The following is a 13,734-nucleotide window of genomic DNA, read 5'->3' as shown; positions in this document are numbered from 1 at the left end:
AGATGCTCCCGGTTGCGAACTTTGCCCCGGGATGCGAGCGGAAGTCGCACACCGGCCGCGCAGCAGCAGCGGGAGGCGCCGTTAGCGAAAGCGCACCTCATGTTACGAGTGGTTTCAGCTTAAGAATGGACCTCCAGAACGAATTAAGTTCGTAACCGGAGGTACCACTGTACTACTTGCAGCAACGCCTATGTGCACACACGCACGCTGATTTCCTTTCATGAGGCACTCGCCTTAATGGCTTTATTGAAGCAAACCAACAGCTTTCAGTGTCCCAAAGACCCCAATAACAAGACCCTTTACCACGATGGGTTTAGGTCCGGTGGTAAGTCACGATGCTCTCTGAGCCAGAGCACAAGTGTCCACTTAGCAGGAGACCTCATAGGAAGAGATGGGGTGCGCAAGAGCTTCACAGCAAGTCTCTATACATATTTTGAGATAGGAGAGCAGCAAACTTCCAACAAGTTTACCTGATAGTGATTCTGTAAAGTCCTTTAAGCATCAGCCCGTGCAACAAGTCTATAGGTCCCACTGCCTTGTTATCATGTAGTGTTGGAGCACTGGCTGATATAGGCAGGATGATTCAGTCACTGACCTGCCTCTTAGTCTCAGATTTTCTTCCATCTGTTGAGATGTAGGTTGCCAAGTCAACATCCTTCTGAACAGGCACTCAGCCCATTTAATCTTGCCAGCATCTCTGCATTCACTGTCACGGAGGTCATGCTCTGCATCTGACCTGTCAACTCATGTGGATCCTCGGACCTTTTGTTGTAACCATTGGACCGCAGGCATCCATGCCCTGTTGCTGGCTCCTGCAGAAGGATCTGCCTTTGGAGAGTCCAGACACAATTCTGATAACCAGCTGCTTCAGCAACGCAAGAGTCTATTCAGGAGTCGGCTCAGCCAAATGTGCACCAGGGAGTCTCACTGGTGTCGCATTCTAGGAAGATGTTGAGGACTGTACAGGGAGATTCTGCCACAGTCAACCGAGTTCGTGACTCCACTCTGTACTGGAGGTTGCTCAAGCCTCCATGACGGTCCACCTTGAACTGCTCCTACATGGGAACAAAAATGCCACATGTCATACACACAGGTCCAGAGTAGGAGAGAAAAAAATGACATAATGAAGAGGGCTTGTGTGAAGCAGAGCAAGCAGGGAAGGAGGCTTAAGTGTTGTGAAGGATAGAGGCACAGACTTAAAGCTCAGTTATGGCAAAGGGAGGGGTCTAAGGCGATCACAATCAAGGGCTCTTCTATTCTGCAGCTTCAGAACACCAAAGGTGCAATCAGTAAGTTATGCAAGTCTCCATAAATTCATTGGCATTGCACGATTCCTATTACTTTGTTTATGGGAGACTTCTGCTGAGTTCCTTTTAAGAAAAACTAGGGAGAAAAGTAGAGACACACTTGCACCAAGCTGAGAAGGCCTGACTACGAGGAACCTTAGACGTTATCTGCTTTCAGCAAAACCTGCCAACTTTGATTCAAAATGTTTCCCTATAATCATATGGATTTTAAAAGGGTGGAAGAGGGGAAGATGAGATTCTCAATATTTTGTCCTATCCCCAAATCTGCTCCATAGGGTTGGGGAAGCCTCTAGAACAGATTTAGGGAATATGCAGAGAGAGGAAGAGAATGTCCCGTTGTGCAGAGAGAAATATGTGCACCGATGTAACATTCACTGTAGCGCTATACTGAATTCCACCCACTGTTATTTATTTCATTTATGTACCACTTCCTGTGAGGCATCCTGAAGCAATTTACAACACAAGCTTTGTTCAAACTGAATGGGTGGGCATCATTTTTGAAATTTTTTATTTCATTTTATTTTATTTATGGCACACTTAAGGAAGGCAAAGCTGATACACATGAACACTGGGAAGAAACAGATCAGAGGCACTGAAGGACGGAGATACTGGCTGCAAAAGGAACACTCCCTGGTTTCTAATGCTAGCATTTATTGCTTACCTTGTAAAGTTTTTATCCACAGTCATCAAGGATAGAAATGTGTGTTTTAAAATTAAATATTTTGAAAAGTCAAAACTGTCTACATTTTGCAGAAAAAATCTATACCAGATTCATGAGTTCCATGAGTTTCAGGCCATACCTATTTCTGTGCCTTCTGATGTAACCATCTTGCTAAACGCTGTTCCCTCCAGGCTAAGCGGAAGCAACAGTGCAGGACTTACTACAGAGCTATATGGCCAGCTCCACGTAAGAAAAACAATGTATTTTTAGTTCCAACCCCCAGCCCCCTGCTTCCCCCATCTCCCACATGAGAAACTCCCACCTGCTTTTGGGAAGCAATGCGCTTCTGGTCTCTCTTGCGCCAAGCTGGGTCATGAAGATGCTGGAATGTCTTATATCCACTTTTAATTCCTGATGGCCGGAACAGCTGAAATAAAAAGTTGGAGCCTACATTGAAGCCAGAAAGCTCTGTCCAAAACAGAATTCACACACCGTGGCAGAATAACAGGCTCAAATCTCACCCAGAACTAGAGTCCCCCCAGGGTCTCAAACTACAGCGAAAGCCATTCTGCAGCCTCACCTGAAGTCCAGCGCCTCTGATGCGGCGATAAAACTCATCATCCTCACGGCCCCAGCCCCAGAAGCGGTTCGACATTCCATTACACTGAAACAACAATAAAGGCACAGTTGAAACCAGAAATATTCTCCCTCCTTCAAGTCTTGGGACAGAGACAGTAAAATCTGCTGCTGTCTTACTAAGCCACAGCTAACACCATCACTCCAAGACTCTTCGTCTTCAGGATTAAATGGAGTAGAGCGCATCAAAAGCCATCAAATGTACAGTGCCAAGTCTAACCCCCTAACTGATTCTGGGATTGCTCAGAAGGTAGAGCACAAGACTCTTAATCTCAGGGTGGTGGGTTCAATGAAAATAACTAGCAAGGACTTTGTCCTTCTGTGGGTTGTATAAAATATCCCAGGAGCCCAAAAGAAAGAACTTAGGTCTTACCATTCGATAGTGCTGCTTGGTGAGCAGCAAGATGCCACCTACGTAGGTGTTATAGTGATAGAGAGGGTGCAGCTCCGGCGATGCCACGTGGAAAGGGCCTGCAGCTGGGAAGCCGTAGTCCAATTCCTCATTCAGAGGTAACAAGTCCACATCATGCATGGCAATGTAATCTGTGTCATTGCCACTTTCAAGGAAGCCCACGTTGATCAGAGATGCTCTGTTAAACCTGCCCAAGAGACCAATGCAAGCAGATGGGACCTATGCCAGAAAATTATATTCAGGAAAGCTCAGCCCTCACTGTCAAAAGTGTTCAGCTTGAGCACCCAGTCACTGTTTGATGATCTACGCTGTCCCTAGGAACTCGCTGGGAGCTGTCATCTGGAGTTTTGGAGTCACACTATGCAGATGACACCCACCTCTCTCTCTCTTCCACCTGAATCATGAGAAGGGGCTTAGGTGCAACATAGGTAGTAGTGGTTAGCTGGATATGCACCAGCTAATTGATACTGAATAGGTATAGGTGGCATGTGTACTGGGTTCTCAAATCCATTCCGGGTTGGGTTAAACTCCGCTAGAAGGAGCAGGCTCGTCACTTGAGGTACTGCTGGATGCAGCATGGTCACTGGAAACCCAGGTGGACTCAGGAGCTAGAAATGCTATTTCCACCTACACTCCCTTTTGGACGGAGATGACTTCGCCACTGTGTTCCATGTTCTCTTAACTTCCAGACTGGATCATTGCAATGCACTCTACATGGGGCTGCCTTGGAAACTTCAACAGGTTCAAAATTCAGGAGCCAGATTACATACTGGGGTTGTCTTTAGAACTCATATAGCTCCTGTTTTAAAACAGCTGCATTGGCTGTTAGTTTCTGGGCTCATGCTACTGTTCAAAGCTCTAAATGGCTTAGGCCCCAAATAACAGACACTGCCTCCATTCCTACAAATCGCCTCAGGTGCTGAGGGAGCCCTCTTTGTAGTCTCACCACTCTCAGAAGTTGGTGGGGTAGTGGCTCAGAAGAGGGCAATCTCTGTGGCAGTCCCTGAGTCATGGAATCCCCTCCTCAAGGAAGTGTTCTGGCACCCTCACAATGCAACTTTTGGCATAAGCTGAATATGCACCTTTGATACCTGAGATGTGTATTTTCAGGACCCACACTTTTCCAGTGACTGATTTGTTTTACAGTCTGTTTTAATTCTGAATTTTAAATTCCCACTCTAGGACCTGCTAGTGAAGGGTGGGTAATAAATTTCAAAATAGCAACAACAATAATAGTACTAGATAGATGGATACGAGAGACTTCAGATATGATTTCAAGGTTACACATCTTCCAGGTGGGGGAAATGCAAATATCTATTTTAGATAATACAAAGGCCCAATGTTTCCTTCCATATGAATATCATGTCCAAAGTCACCCAAAGAAGAATGTAATAATTTGGGATACAGGTTAGGTTGAAACATTGAGGGGGAGGGATAGCATGGGGTTCACATTCACCCATACCTTACAGTACCTGTAATGATCCACCTGGTTGAGTATGAAGATATGATGGCGAATTTTCTTCCTGCTGAGGAAGCGATGCATGTGAGGCACAAAAGCCAGCAGCTCTTCAAAGCGCTCCCGGAAAGGCACCAACACTGCTAGACGGTGGGGTCCCCATGATGGGTCATCAGGAAGCTGAGGTAGAGGCTCCAATGTGCAGGGTTTCTGAGGCAGTGTAGCTACAGCTCTTTGACTTCTAGTCACATCCCCAGAACAACTGAGCTGCAGCCACAACAGGGAGAGAAAACCCAGCAACAGTGCAACAAAAAAGAGTTGAAAGAGAGAAAATTTCCGGGGTAGGATACCAAACAGCCGACAGGACCTGAAGCAAAATCAGAATAGGGCAAGTTAACACAGTGAAACATGACAGATAATTCCATGTGCAAAAGAAGGCAAGACAGAAACAAACTGCCACAAGCTTCTCTTAAGCAAGCATCACCTGTTAAGGTGGGGATCATGACAGTGGCTGGGATTCAGGTCCCTCTTTCAACCCATGCCACAACAGCAAGAACTGTGGAAAAATACCACTGTCACAATGTGAAAATAAAATAGGTAAGACTGGAATGACATGGAAAGATACATGGCCCTTTCAAATCTTAAAAGTACTTCACATACCATTTGTTATCCTTACAAATATTCATGTGAAGTAACTCAGTCTAATTCCTATAATGTTTATTTTGGGGTGGGGTGGGGGCAGAGAAATAATGGCTTGCCTAAGCTGCCTAGCAAGCTTATGGCTGAAGCACTTTTTGAACTAGGGACCTCCCAGCTCTTAGATCAAACTACACACTTACCTGGGAGTAAGCTTTACAGAAAATTGTTACTTACTACTGAGTAAACATGCACAGAAATATGCTGTTAAGTTTCCCCCTATGTTACGCTAACTCCAAGAGCTCATTCTATCCCCCCATATTCATCCGAAATGGGCTCTTTAAAAGCACTGCATGTACCTTGTGCAAAGTGAAACCCGCCAACTTGAAAACCCTTCTTCCTAACAGCTAATGTGTTGCCAATTGCCAGTTACTTGGGAGAAACTTCTTCCTGACTCAAGAGACAACATGGATTCTGTTACTACATCTCTAGGTAAAAAAAAGATTTGCTATATTTGAGAAGAGGAAGGGCGGGGTGAGATAAGGGGAAGTATACAGCCCTCTTAGACGTCTCTCCCAGCTCAATCTCCATAAAACGCCTCCAGTACAAGCTCCCCGCTTCAAGTGCTCCTCTCCCTCTCCCCCCCCCCCCCATATAGTGCTTTCCATTCATTCCTATAGGGGAAGTAAACTCTTCGTGGAGGAAAAAGCAAAGAGATGTGCCACTCGGTGTATAGTTAAGGCGGGAACGAAGCTTGTTTCTCAGCCATTCAGATTCACGCCCATCCTAACCTCCACAGCACCATTTCTTGACCGCTCAAAACTGCGACAAAAAGTCGGAAGATAAAACAGATATTTCAGGACTGAAGCTTAGACGCGGAGCCTTCATGGTCCCCGGGCGCTTCTCATCCTTCGCCCCCCCCCCCCGCCTTCCTAGTTCTCCTCTCCCTCTCATAAATTTCCCCTCCCTTAGGATACTTACCCGCTACCCGCGCGGCGATACATAGTAGACTTGCGCCGGGACGGGAACATCCTACTGCCTTCCCGGCAGGACTCCCCGCCCAACCCGGCCGGGACACGTTGGCCAGGACACCAGGTCCGTCGACTAGAGCGGTCCTCTAGAAACGTGCTCCCCACTAGCTGTTCCGCCTAACACTCGTTCCTACACGAGGACAGCTACTCCGAGGAACCGCAGATTCGCCGGTTTCCCGGCAGAGGTGGAGCACACAGAAAAAACAGAGGAGGAGGAAAACGAGGCAATAGATCTCAGTGGTATCAGGCAGCTTATGGGGAGCTTCTAGACAGTCCGGAATGAGCAAATGAATTAACGAAGTTGGGGTGAGATGAAGCATGTAATATAACTAGTTTTTGTGAAAACATTTTTTTTTAAAAAAGTTGTAGTTGGCAACAAAGTATTGATACCCTATTACCAAAACTCTTACGTACATGCATTTTGGGACGTCTGAAGAAAGTGTAAGATCTTGACATGAAATAAAGCTAGCAGTCATTGTTAGAAGGAAATACCATCTTTATTGACTTCTCTCTCATTTGTTTTACAGTAGCAACCAGGGCTAAAATAGCCACAATACAAAAAAAACAAGTATGCGTCACTCATTAAAACTGGTCCTTCATCCATAAAGCTTTAGTTGTTTAATCTCCTATATAAAAGCTTGAACTCCTACACTGCAGCATCTAAAACTGTCACCCCATTAAGTTGTCTTAGTTGGTCACAGCAGAGTGTAAGAAACAGGCAACTTCACTTGTTTCACAGGAGCACAGTCAAGGTGGCTTTAGGGAAGTTGGGATCTTAGACCACTTCAATTGGACCACTTCAACTTAAAAAAAAACAACAAAAAACCTCAGATGAAAGAGACCCTTTCCAACAAACCCGGTTCCAATAGGAGGACACCAGCATTCACTCATCTAGTGCAGCAATCTTCATTCATTCTAGAGCAGGTCTGGGAACCTTTGGCTGAACCTTTGTTACTGAACTACAGGTCCCATCAGCTGCAAACAGCATGGCTAATGGCCAGGGATGATGGGAGCTGTAGTTCAGCATCATTTGGAGAGCCAAAGGTTCCCCACACCTAGTCTAGAATGTGCTTTCCTATGCTCTCAACTGTTTTCTTTTTTAAGATAGATATTGGCACAGTCATGAAGCTTTATAATTAAACCCAGTTTAATGCCCTCAAAGAATTATTCTGAACATCTTCAGCACTTCAATGTTTAGCAAGTTCTGCTATCTGAAAATCAAGACAGTTCAGGCCAGAGCAGATTATGTCTGGCTCAGAACTCCTTAGCAACTTGAGGACATTCACAAGTATCTCAGCAATATACCACCACCACCTTTTGTAAATCTAATAACACAACATATTCAAAGCAGCAAGGGGGGAAAAACCATTAAATTTTAGAAATTGAAAGGCTGGCGCCATTTGAATTGCAGAAGTCACTGCAGTTGTTCCCTTGCCTCTAGTAAACAATTCTGGTTTTTGTATGGCAACAAAAAAAAAAATCCCTTTCACATTTAGGGAAGTGTACACTTGTCTCTACTTTCATGTAAAATCAGTATGGTAATTGTGAAGCCAAAGCTGAGCAAAGAATATGCTACCCTTTTAAGTTTTCTGCTCAGCCATCATGACACACAAAATATGAGCTTCAGACCTCTATAGCAAAAAGAAGGCATGGAGAGGTGCTGCTGTGATGGGAATTTAACCATATCTGCACTTTCTCTGTCTCCAATGTGTCTCCTAAAAAATCCATCTCAGATACGCCAAGCCAACACAGCCACTTCTCCAAAGGCTTAGTCACCAGTAACATTTACAAACAAAAGACACTGGACATCACTTAAATAGTCTACGTACGGTGGCTAGGTCACCCATAGTGATATTGGCCTGAGAACAAGCTGCATGCCTCCCAACACACATGATCCTTACCCCTCTCATGCACCCAAATTGGGGGCTCGTTACAACAGTTTCTCATAACATCCAATCTTAGGCTTAAGTGCTGCAGCTCACAAGTGTTATGTTTCCATTCCTAACAAGCACGATGTAAGTGTCCAACCTGGGTGCAATGAAGGGAGGAGAAGGGGAAGGAAGAGTGTATGGGCACATGGTTCAATCTTAGGCCAATAATCCATGGCTGACCAGTTCAAAATTAGTCTCATTGAGATTTAACCATCTTTTTGGCTCTCCCCCTAGTTTAAATGTAACAGTCTTCTGGGTCTCCTCCCTCCCAAATAGCAATCTCAAACGTTGATAGGAGAGGGGTCATGAGAAGATGCTTCAATAATTTTGGAATTATAATCAAACCATATGAATTTGTTGGATGTCCATAAATGTATTTAGCAAAACAAACCCCTAGGAGACCTGGACTGTAAAGTTCCTTGGGAAAGGAATTCTATTGAAACCAACAGGGTTTGCTTCCAAGTAAATGGGAGTTATGATTGGGCTGGTGGAACAGCTGGAAAAAGCAAGTCAGCACATGTTCCTGCTGCAAGAACAGCAGTGCAGAACCAAGCTTACAACCAATATGCTCACATTCATAAGAAAATGAGGCATCTGATCTGCCAGAAGAATAGTGGTTGTGTATATACAGGAAAAGCCAATTTAATTCTAGCAAGCTACAGAGGAAGATATAAATCAAGTAAAGTTCAATACTTGGCTATCCTCAGTTAATAGCCCAATTATTATCACATATCCCAACACATACATACAGAGTGTCTCAATATTATTCCACCAATCCCACAGCAGTTAATCCCAAAATCATTCCATATCCCATTCACATTAAGAATATACAGGACAGGAGAACTGCAGGCAGAGCTTCCAGGTCTTCTTATTCAGTGCTTTTCTTCAAAGCAACATACTGGCGGCATCAAGAAGTCAGAGCTAGTAAAAATACAGCAGGGCTCAAAACTGGCATCAGTTTCTTGGCTTTGTCATTTGTGACGCTGGCTGGGAAAAAGGGTCCTGGGTGCCCTTGGGAAGAGTTGATTTTTGATGAAGGACACTCTTAGGCAAGAGAAAATCCCCTCCCCCCCACAGGCTCCTCACACAGAACATGAGTGACAGGGAGGGAGGGCAGGTCTGGATTGTCTGGAGAGAACACAGTGCCTTAAGAGGCGAAGCTGCTGCCCTGGAACCACAGCAGGCTGAGATGTTGGCAGGGAGGAAGAGAGATGGAAGGACAGAGGCAGAGAGAGGTAGATGACACTGAGCCTGGACAACAACCAGTCTGGTGGAAGAAGACTGAGGAGAGGAGAAGCACCCGTGCAGGCACTGAAGAACTGGGAATGGCTCCTGTGGGAACTGCAGGCCTTTTGCTGATATCAAGCCACACTTTTTTTTATACCAGCTTCTTGGCCTCAAAGAAACTTTTAAGATGCCTCATCTGCCAGACTCCAATGGCTACAAGAATGAGGGTCTGGACAATGGACCACCAGAGAACCCGCTGGTTTGTGCTCTCACTAGTTTGCCGGAAGCGCTCCTCTCGCCACTGAGGAAAAAAGAAGAGGAGAAAACAGTCTATGAGTAGGAAAGGGGAGAGGATTCATCAAAAGCTAAAAGGATACTTTTTTAGCATGAGTTGGGGGAACAGCTGACTCTGGAAACCAAAGTTTGGCCACAGTCACACTACACATTTAAAGTACTATGATACCATATTAAACAGCCATGGCTTCATCCAAAGAATTCTGGGAGTTTATTAAGGGTGCTTAATTTGAATTATGGTGCTGGAGGAGACTCTTGAGAGTCCCATGGACTGCAAGAAGATCAAACCTAACCATTCTTAAGGAAATCAGCCCTGAGTGCTCACTGGAAGGACAGATTGTGAAGCTCCAATACTTGGGCCACCTCAAGAGAAGAGAAGACTCCCTGGAAAACACCCTGATGTTGGGAAAGATGGAGGGCACAAGGAGAAGGGGATGACAGAGGACAAGATGGTTGGATAGTGTTCTCGAAGCTACCAGCATGAGTTTGACCCAACTGCGGGAGGCAGTGGAAGACAGGAGTGTCTGGCGTGCTCTGGTCCAGGGGGTCACGAAGAGTCGGACACGACTAAACGACTAAACAACTAAACAACAACTTTAAGGGTGCTGAGAGTTGTAGAAGGCCTCTATTCCCCTCACACCGCTACAATTCCCACAAATCCCTATGAAGTGGGATTGCTTGTTAAACCACTCCGGGAATTGCAGCTCTGTGAGGGGAATGGGTCTCCTATAACTTTCAGCACCCTTAACAGCCTATTGTTCGGGGACTTTTTGGGAGAAGCCATGACTGTTTAAAGTGGTATCACAGTGCTTTAATCGTATTGTATGAATGTGGCTGAAGTCTACCTTCCGCAAATAGCACAACCTTAACTAATAAGGGTGCATATTCCCTATTGTATTACCCTTTAGAAAGAAGCCCTCTTCCCCACATGAGAACTGTACGATGTAAGCATGTAAGCAGACCACTTCCTTTCCCAGCCTTATTATACAGAGAGCATTACTGGAGACCAGCTGAGAACCTCTTTGGAAGCTACCCATGCCAAGACAGACTAGTTGTCCATCTAGGCTGGTACAGTCTACTCTGATTGGCTGGGGCTGTCTAGGGTCTCAGGAGGAAATGCCTTCTCCATCATCTGCTGCCAGAGTCTTTTAACTGGAGGCATCAGAAAGTGAACATGGACCTTCGGCATATGAAGCAGGTGCTCTGCCACTGAAGTACAGAGCTGGATTCAACCAAGATGTTGCACTAGTAGAAGCCAGCACAGTGAGTCCCACTAGCACACTGGGACTTCCCCCACCATCCCTGTCCTCTCAAATTGGGTTGTAAGAATCCCCAGAATAGTGCATGGAGGGAGGAGAGAGTAGATTGTTCCATTTGGCAAGCGGAAAAAATTGCGAAGCTGGAACTATCACCTTAACATGACATTAAATTTCACCCACAGTCCCCCTTTTTTTACCCGCTGGTAGTTCTGCTCTTTCTGGATCTGTTCAATCTGCTCTAGGAGCTGGCGTACACGTAGCTGCAGCTCACTCAACTTGTCTTTGGCTGCAATCTCAGCATAGTCGTTGGCATGTTCCCCAACCTGGATATCGAGGTGGACCCTCTGCAATGAAATTCGAAACGTCAACAGTGAAAACCTGGGCCTGAAGATACCCACCAAAGCATGATGCTTCAGGAGCTGGCTTGTCAAATCAAATGAACCCAAACACAAATCTTCCCTTTGCATGAATCCTCTTACCAGCATGCCTCCCGCAAAAAGGGAAAACTTTGTGGAATTAGAATGTAGGCAGATCTGATGTTCCCCAGGTGTGTGTGAAGTAAAGGTGAATCTGCCCTCTGACCCATACTGTCGAGACAACACCACCTACAGAACAGAACAGAAGGGAATGTAACGTATGAGTCAACCAAACATACCAAAACCATTTTGATACCAGGGTTCACACAGCCATAATCAGTTAAATTAGGAAACACTGAGAATTTGTAGTACCAGTATTTTAGGTTGCTTATACAGATGCTTCTGGAATACTCTGCTCTGTATAATTTCTATTGTGTACCTGAAGTCTTCTGGATAAAGTCTTCAAGCTGCATCTATTCCACCATGATATATTGCCTGTTCTACATACAATAATATATCAACATGATACTTTGCCAGTTCTGCAGGCCATAAAGCCAACATCTGTAGCTCCAACAGGTGTCTGCTGAGTCTCCACAGCAAAAGGCCATGACAACAAATCAACAGCATGAAGTTTGAGATTCGCATTGTTCTCTCTCAACAGTCATGCACCCAGATTCTTCTTTGGGAATGAAAGAGGTGGTCTGCAAATTATCCAAAGCTGTTCACAAAACACTGATGTAGTGAGCTCAACGTACTAGTCCTATTGCCACACAAACGGGCACAAGGGTCCAAAAATACAACCCTGCTTCTTCATATCAAGTCTGGTGTGCCAACTTGAATAAAATATTGGGGAGGCCCAGGTAAGCCCTACCCTGCATAATCAATCACAAGAGGCAGCACATGCACACCATTTAAATGGCAATGCCCTGACTCCCTCAATTATTGTATTGGAGAGGCCAAAGGGACCTTGGCCCCTAGAAGTTGGCTCCTATGGGTGAAACACTTGCATATCAGCACACCAGACAACAGACCAGGATACAATCAAAATAATGGCCCTTAGGAGACCAAGATCAGAAAAGGAAAGACCCCTTTCTCTATACTTCTGAGCAGAAATAGTCTGTGGTTACACCATACACCTGAGACACACATCTGCCCTCAGAGCAACAGAGCACGTGGGCTTCTTCTGTGTCCGTATACCTTTTCATCAGGGTCCTTCACTTCCACAAACATGCCCAGGCCAGGAGTAGCCGGAAGGTACTCTTCCCGTTGCTTATCAAACAGCTGCGTCCGGTAATTCCCTGTGATATAGAAACGGAATAGGATGAGGGGAAAGTTGGCCGCCCAAACAGTTAAATAACTTAATTTCCCAGCTGAATCTCCATCACCATCTGCTATACACAGGTAAATCTCCTCCCGTGTTCCCATCTCACCCACAGTTTCATTGCCCAACTCTCTTCCCGATCGGCAGCCCCTCGAAAGCCTTTAATACCCACAGCGCCCCCAGTTCACTGCGCCCCAGATCCACCCCCTCTTTACCCTTCCCGGGCCATGAACCTGACCCCCCCCCAGCTAGCGCCACTTTCCCCGCTCTCCCCTCCGCCGCGCCAGACGCACCGATGACCATGGTCTCGTCGGGGATCTCCTCGATGAAGCACTTGCGCTCCGTCTCGCCCAGGTGGAAGTAGAGGCCCCAGCCGGGCGAGGCGAGGCCGGCCAGCAGCAGCAAGAGCCGCAAGAGCACCGACGGGCTGCGCACGGGAGCCGCCATCACGCCGCGCCTGCGTCCCGCCTCTCCTCTGCTCCTGGAGCCACGTAATCGCTCCAGCCGGGAGGGCTGAGCAGCCGCGCGGCCTTCAGGAGGCAGGACTACAACTCCCAGCAGCCCTCGGGAAGGAAGCGGGCCGTTCGCTGGAGAACCTCCCCTCTCCTGCAGGAGAGGTGCTGGTGTGCCATTGGTCAGAAGCGAAGGCGTATGTCGCGGGGGCGGGGATCTGCGCCTTGCCAGGTGTTTTTTTAAAAAATATATATATAATTATGCTTTTCAGGTTTATACATTTCACTAATTTTACAAACATTTTAATATGTCAAAACTTGACTTCCTCCCGCCTCTTTCTACGGTTCCCTAAATTTATTTTTTATATCTTCTGCATATCCAAATTAGCTTAATTTGCTCATTTATTCATCTACTTTAAATATACACTGTACTCTTATAAAACTGCAGGTTATTACAATAATCCTGCCAGTCTTGCCAGATGTTTTGGACTATAATGCCCATCGTCCCTGGCCACGTGGGTTATGCTGGCAGAGGGCTGATGTAGGTTCCAGTGCAACATTTGGAAAGCATCACCTGGCTAACGGCATCCCGTCTCCCTTAGCACCTCCAAACCCCTTTAGACACTGCTGTCCTAGAATACACCTCACACTCTCTCCCTGACTTCTGGAACAGAAACTGCTGCAGCCAGAGCACAAGCCTGAGCTAGTTTCTCAAGTATTGGGAGTGCAGAAACCCAGTTCAAAATGCACTAAAG

At 46.1% G+C, this 13,734-nt stretch overlaps 2 protein-coding genes across 2 annotated transcripts; both read right to left on the bottom strand.

Annotated features, from left to right (window-relative positions):
• Positions 1–211: 211 nt before the first annotated feature.
• Positions 212–6,229, bottom strand: B4GALT7 (beta-1,4-galactosyltransferase 7). The gene is made up of 6 exons (XM_028718522.2): positions 6,090–6,229; positions 4,489–4,839; positions 2,978–3,203; positions 2,549–2,632; positions 2,291–2,395; positions 212–1,055 (listed from the first exon to the last, which is right to left on the bottom strand). The coding sequence occupies exons 1-6, from the start codon at positions 6,137–6,139 to the stop codon at positions 900–902; spliced, it is 972 nt and encodes a 323-aa protein (XP_028574355.2). The 5' UTR covers positions 6,140–6,229; the 3' UTR covers positions 212–899.
• A 385-nt stretch (positions 6,230–6,614) lies between these two features.
• Positions 6,615–13,062, bottom strand: TMED9 (transmembrane p24 trafficking protein 9). The gene is made up of 5 exons (XM_028718521.2): positions 12,821–13,062; positions 12,404–12,504; positions 11,330–11,455; positions 11,048–11,194; positions 6,615–9,598 (listed from the first exon to the last, which is right to left on the bottom strand). Exons 1-5 carry the CDS (start codon positions 12,972–12,974, stop codon positions 9,449–9,451), a joined length of 678 nt encoding a protein of 225 aa, XP_028574354.1. The 5' UTR covers positions 12,975–13,062; the 3' UTR covers positions 6,615–9,448.
• Between the last annotated feature and the right edge of the window lie 672 nt (positions 13,063–13,734).

This window comes from Podarcis muralis, chromosome 2 (genome assembly GCF_964188315.1).
Source record: "Podarcis muralis chromosome 2, rPodMur119.hap1.1, whole genome shotgun sequence".
NCBI classification, from domain to species: Eukaryota; Metazoa; Chordata; class Lepidosauria; order Squamata; family Lacertidae; genus Podarcis; species Podarcis muralis.
Note: the sequence above shows the minus strand (reverse complement) of the source record. Positions and strands in the feature narration are given on the sequence as shown.

Excerpts from the sequence above, each read along its gene's own strand:
- B4GALT7 (XM_028718522.2), bottom strand. The coding sequence starts at position 6,139 with ATGTTCCCGTCCCGGCGCAAGTCTACTATGTATCGCCGCGCGGGTAGC. Across the intron at positions 4,840-6,089 it reads TATCGCCGCGCGGGTAGCGG|GTCCTGTCGGCTGTTTGGTA; the intron begins GTAAGTATCCTA and ends ATTTTGCTTCAG. Across the intron at positions 2,396-2,548 it reads TCAGAGGCGCTGGACTTCAG|CTGTTCCGGCCATCAGGAAT; the intron begins GTGAGGCTGCAG and ends TTTTTATTTCAG.
- TMED9 (XM_028718521.2), bottom strand. The coding sequence starts at position 12,974 with ATGGCGGCTCCCGTGCGCAGCCCGTCGGTGCTCTTGCGGCTCTTGCTG. Across the intron at positions 12,505-12,820 it reads CGACGAGACCATGGTCATCG|GGAATTACCGGACGCAGCTG; the intron begins GTGCGTCTGGCG and ends TCTATATCACAG. Across the intron at positions 11,456-12,403 it reads TGAAGGACCCTGATGAAAAG|GTGGTGTTGTCTCGACAGTA; the intron begins GTATACGGACAC and ends TCTGTTCTGTAG.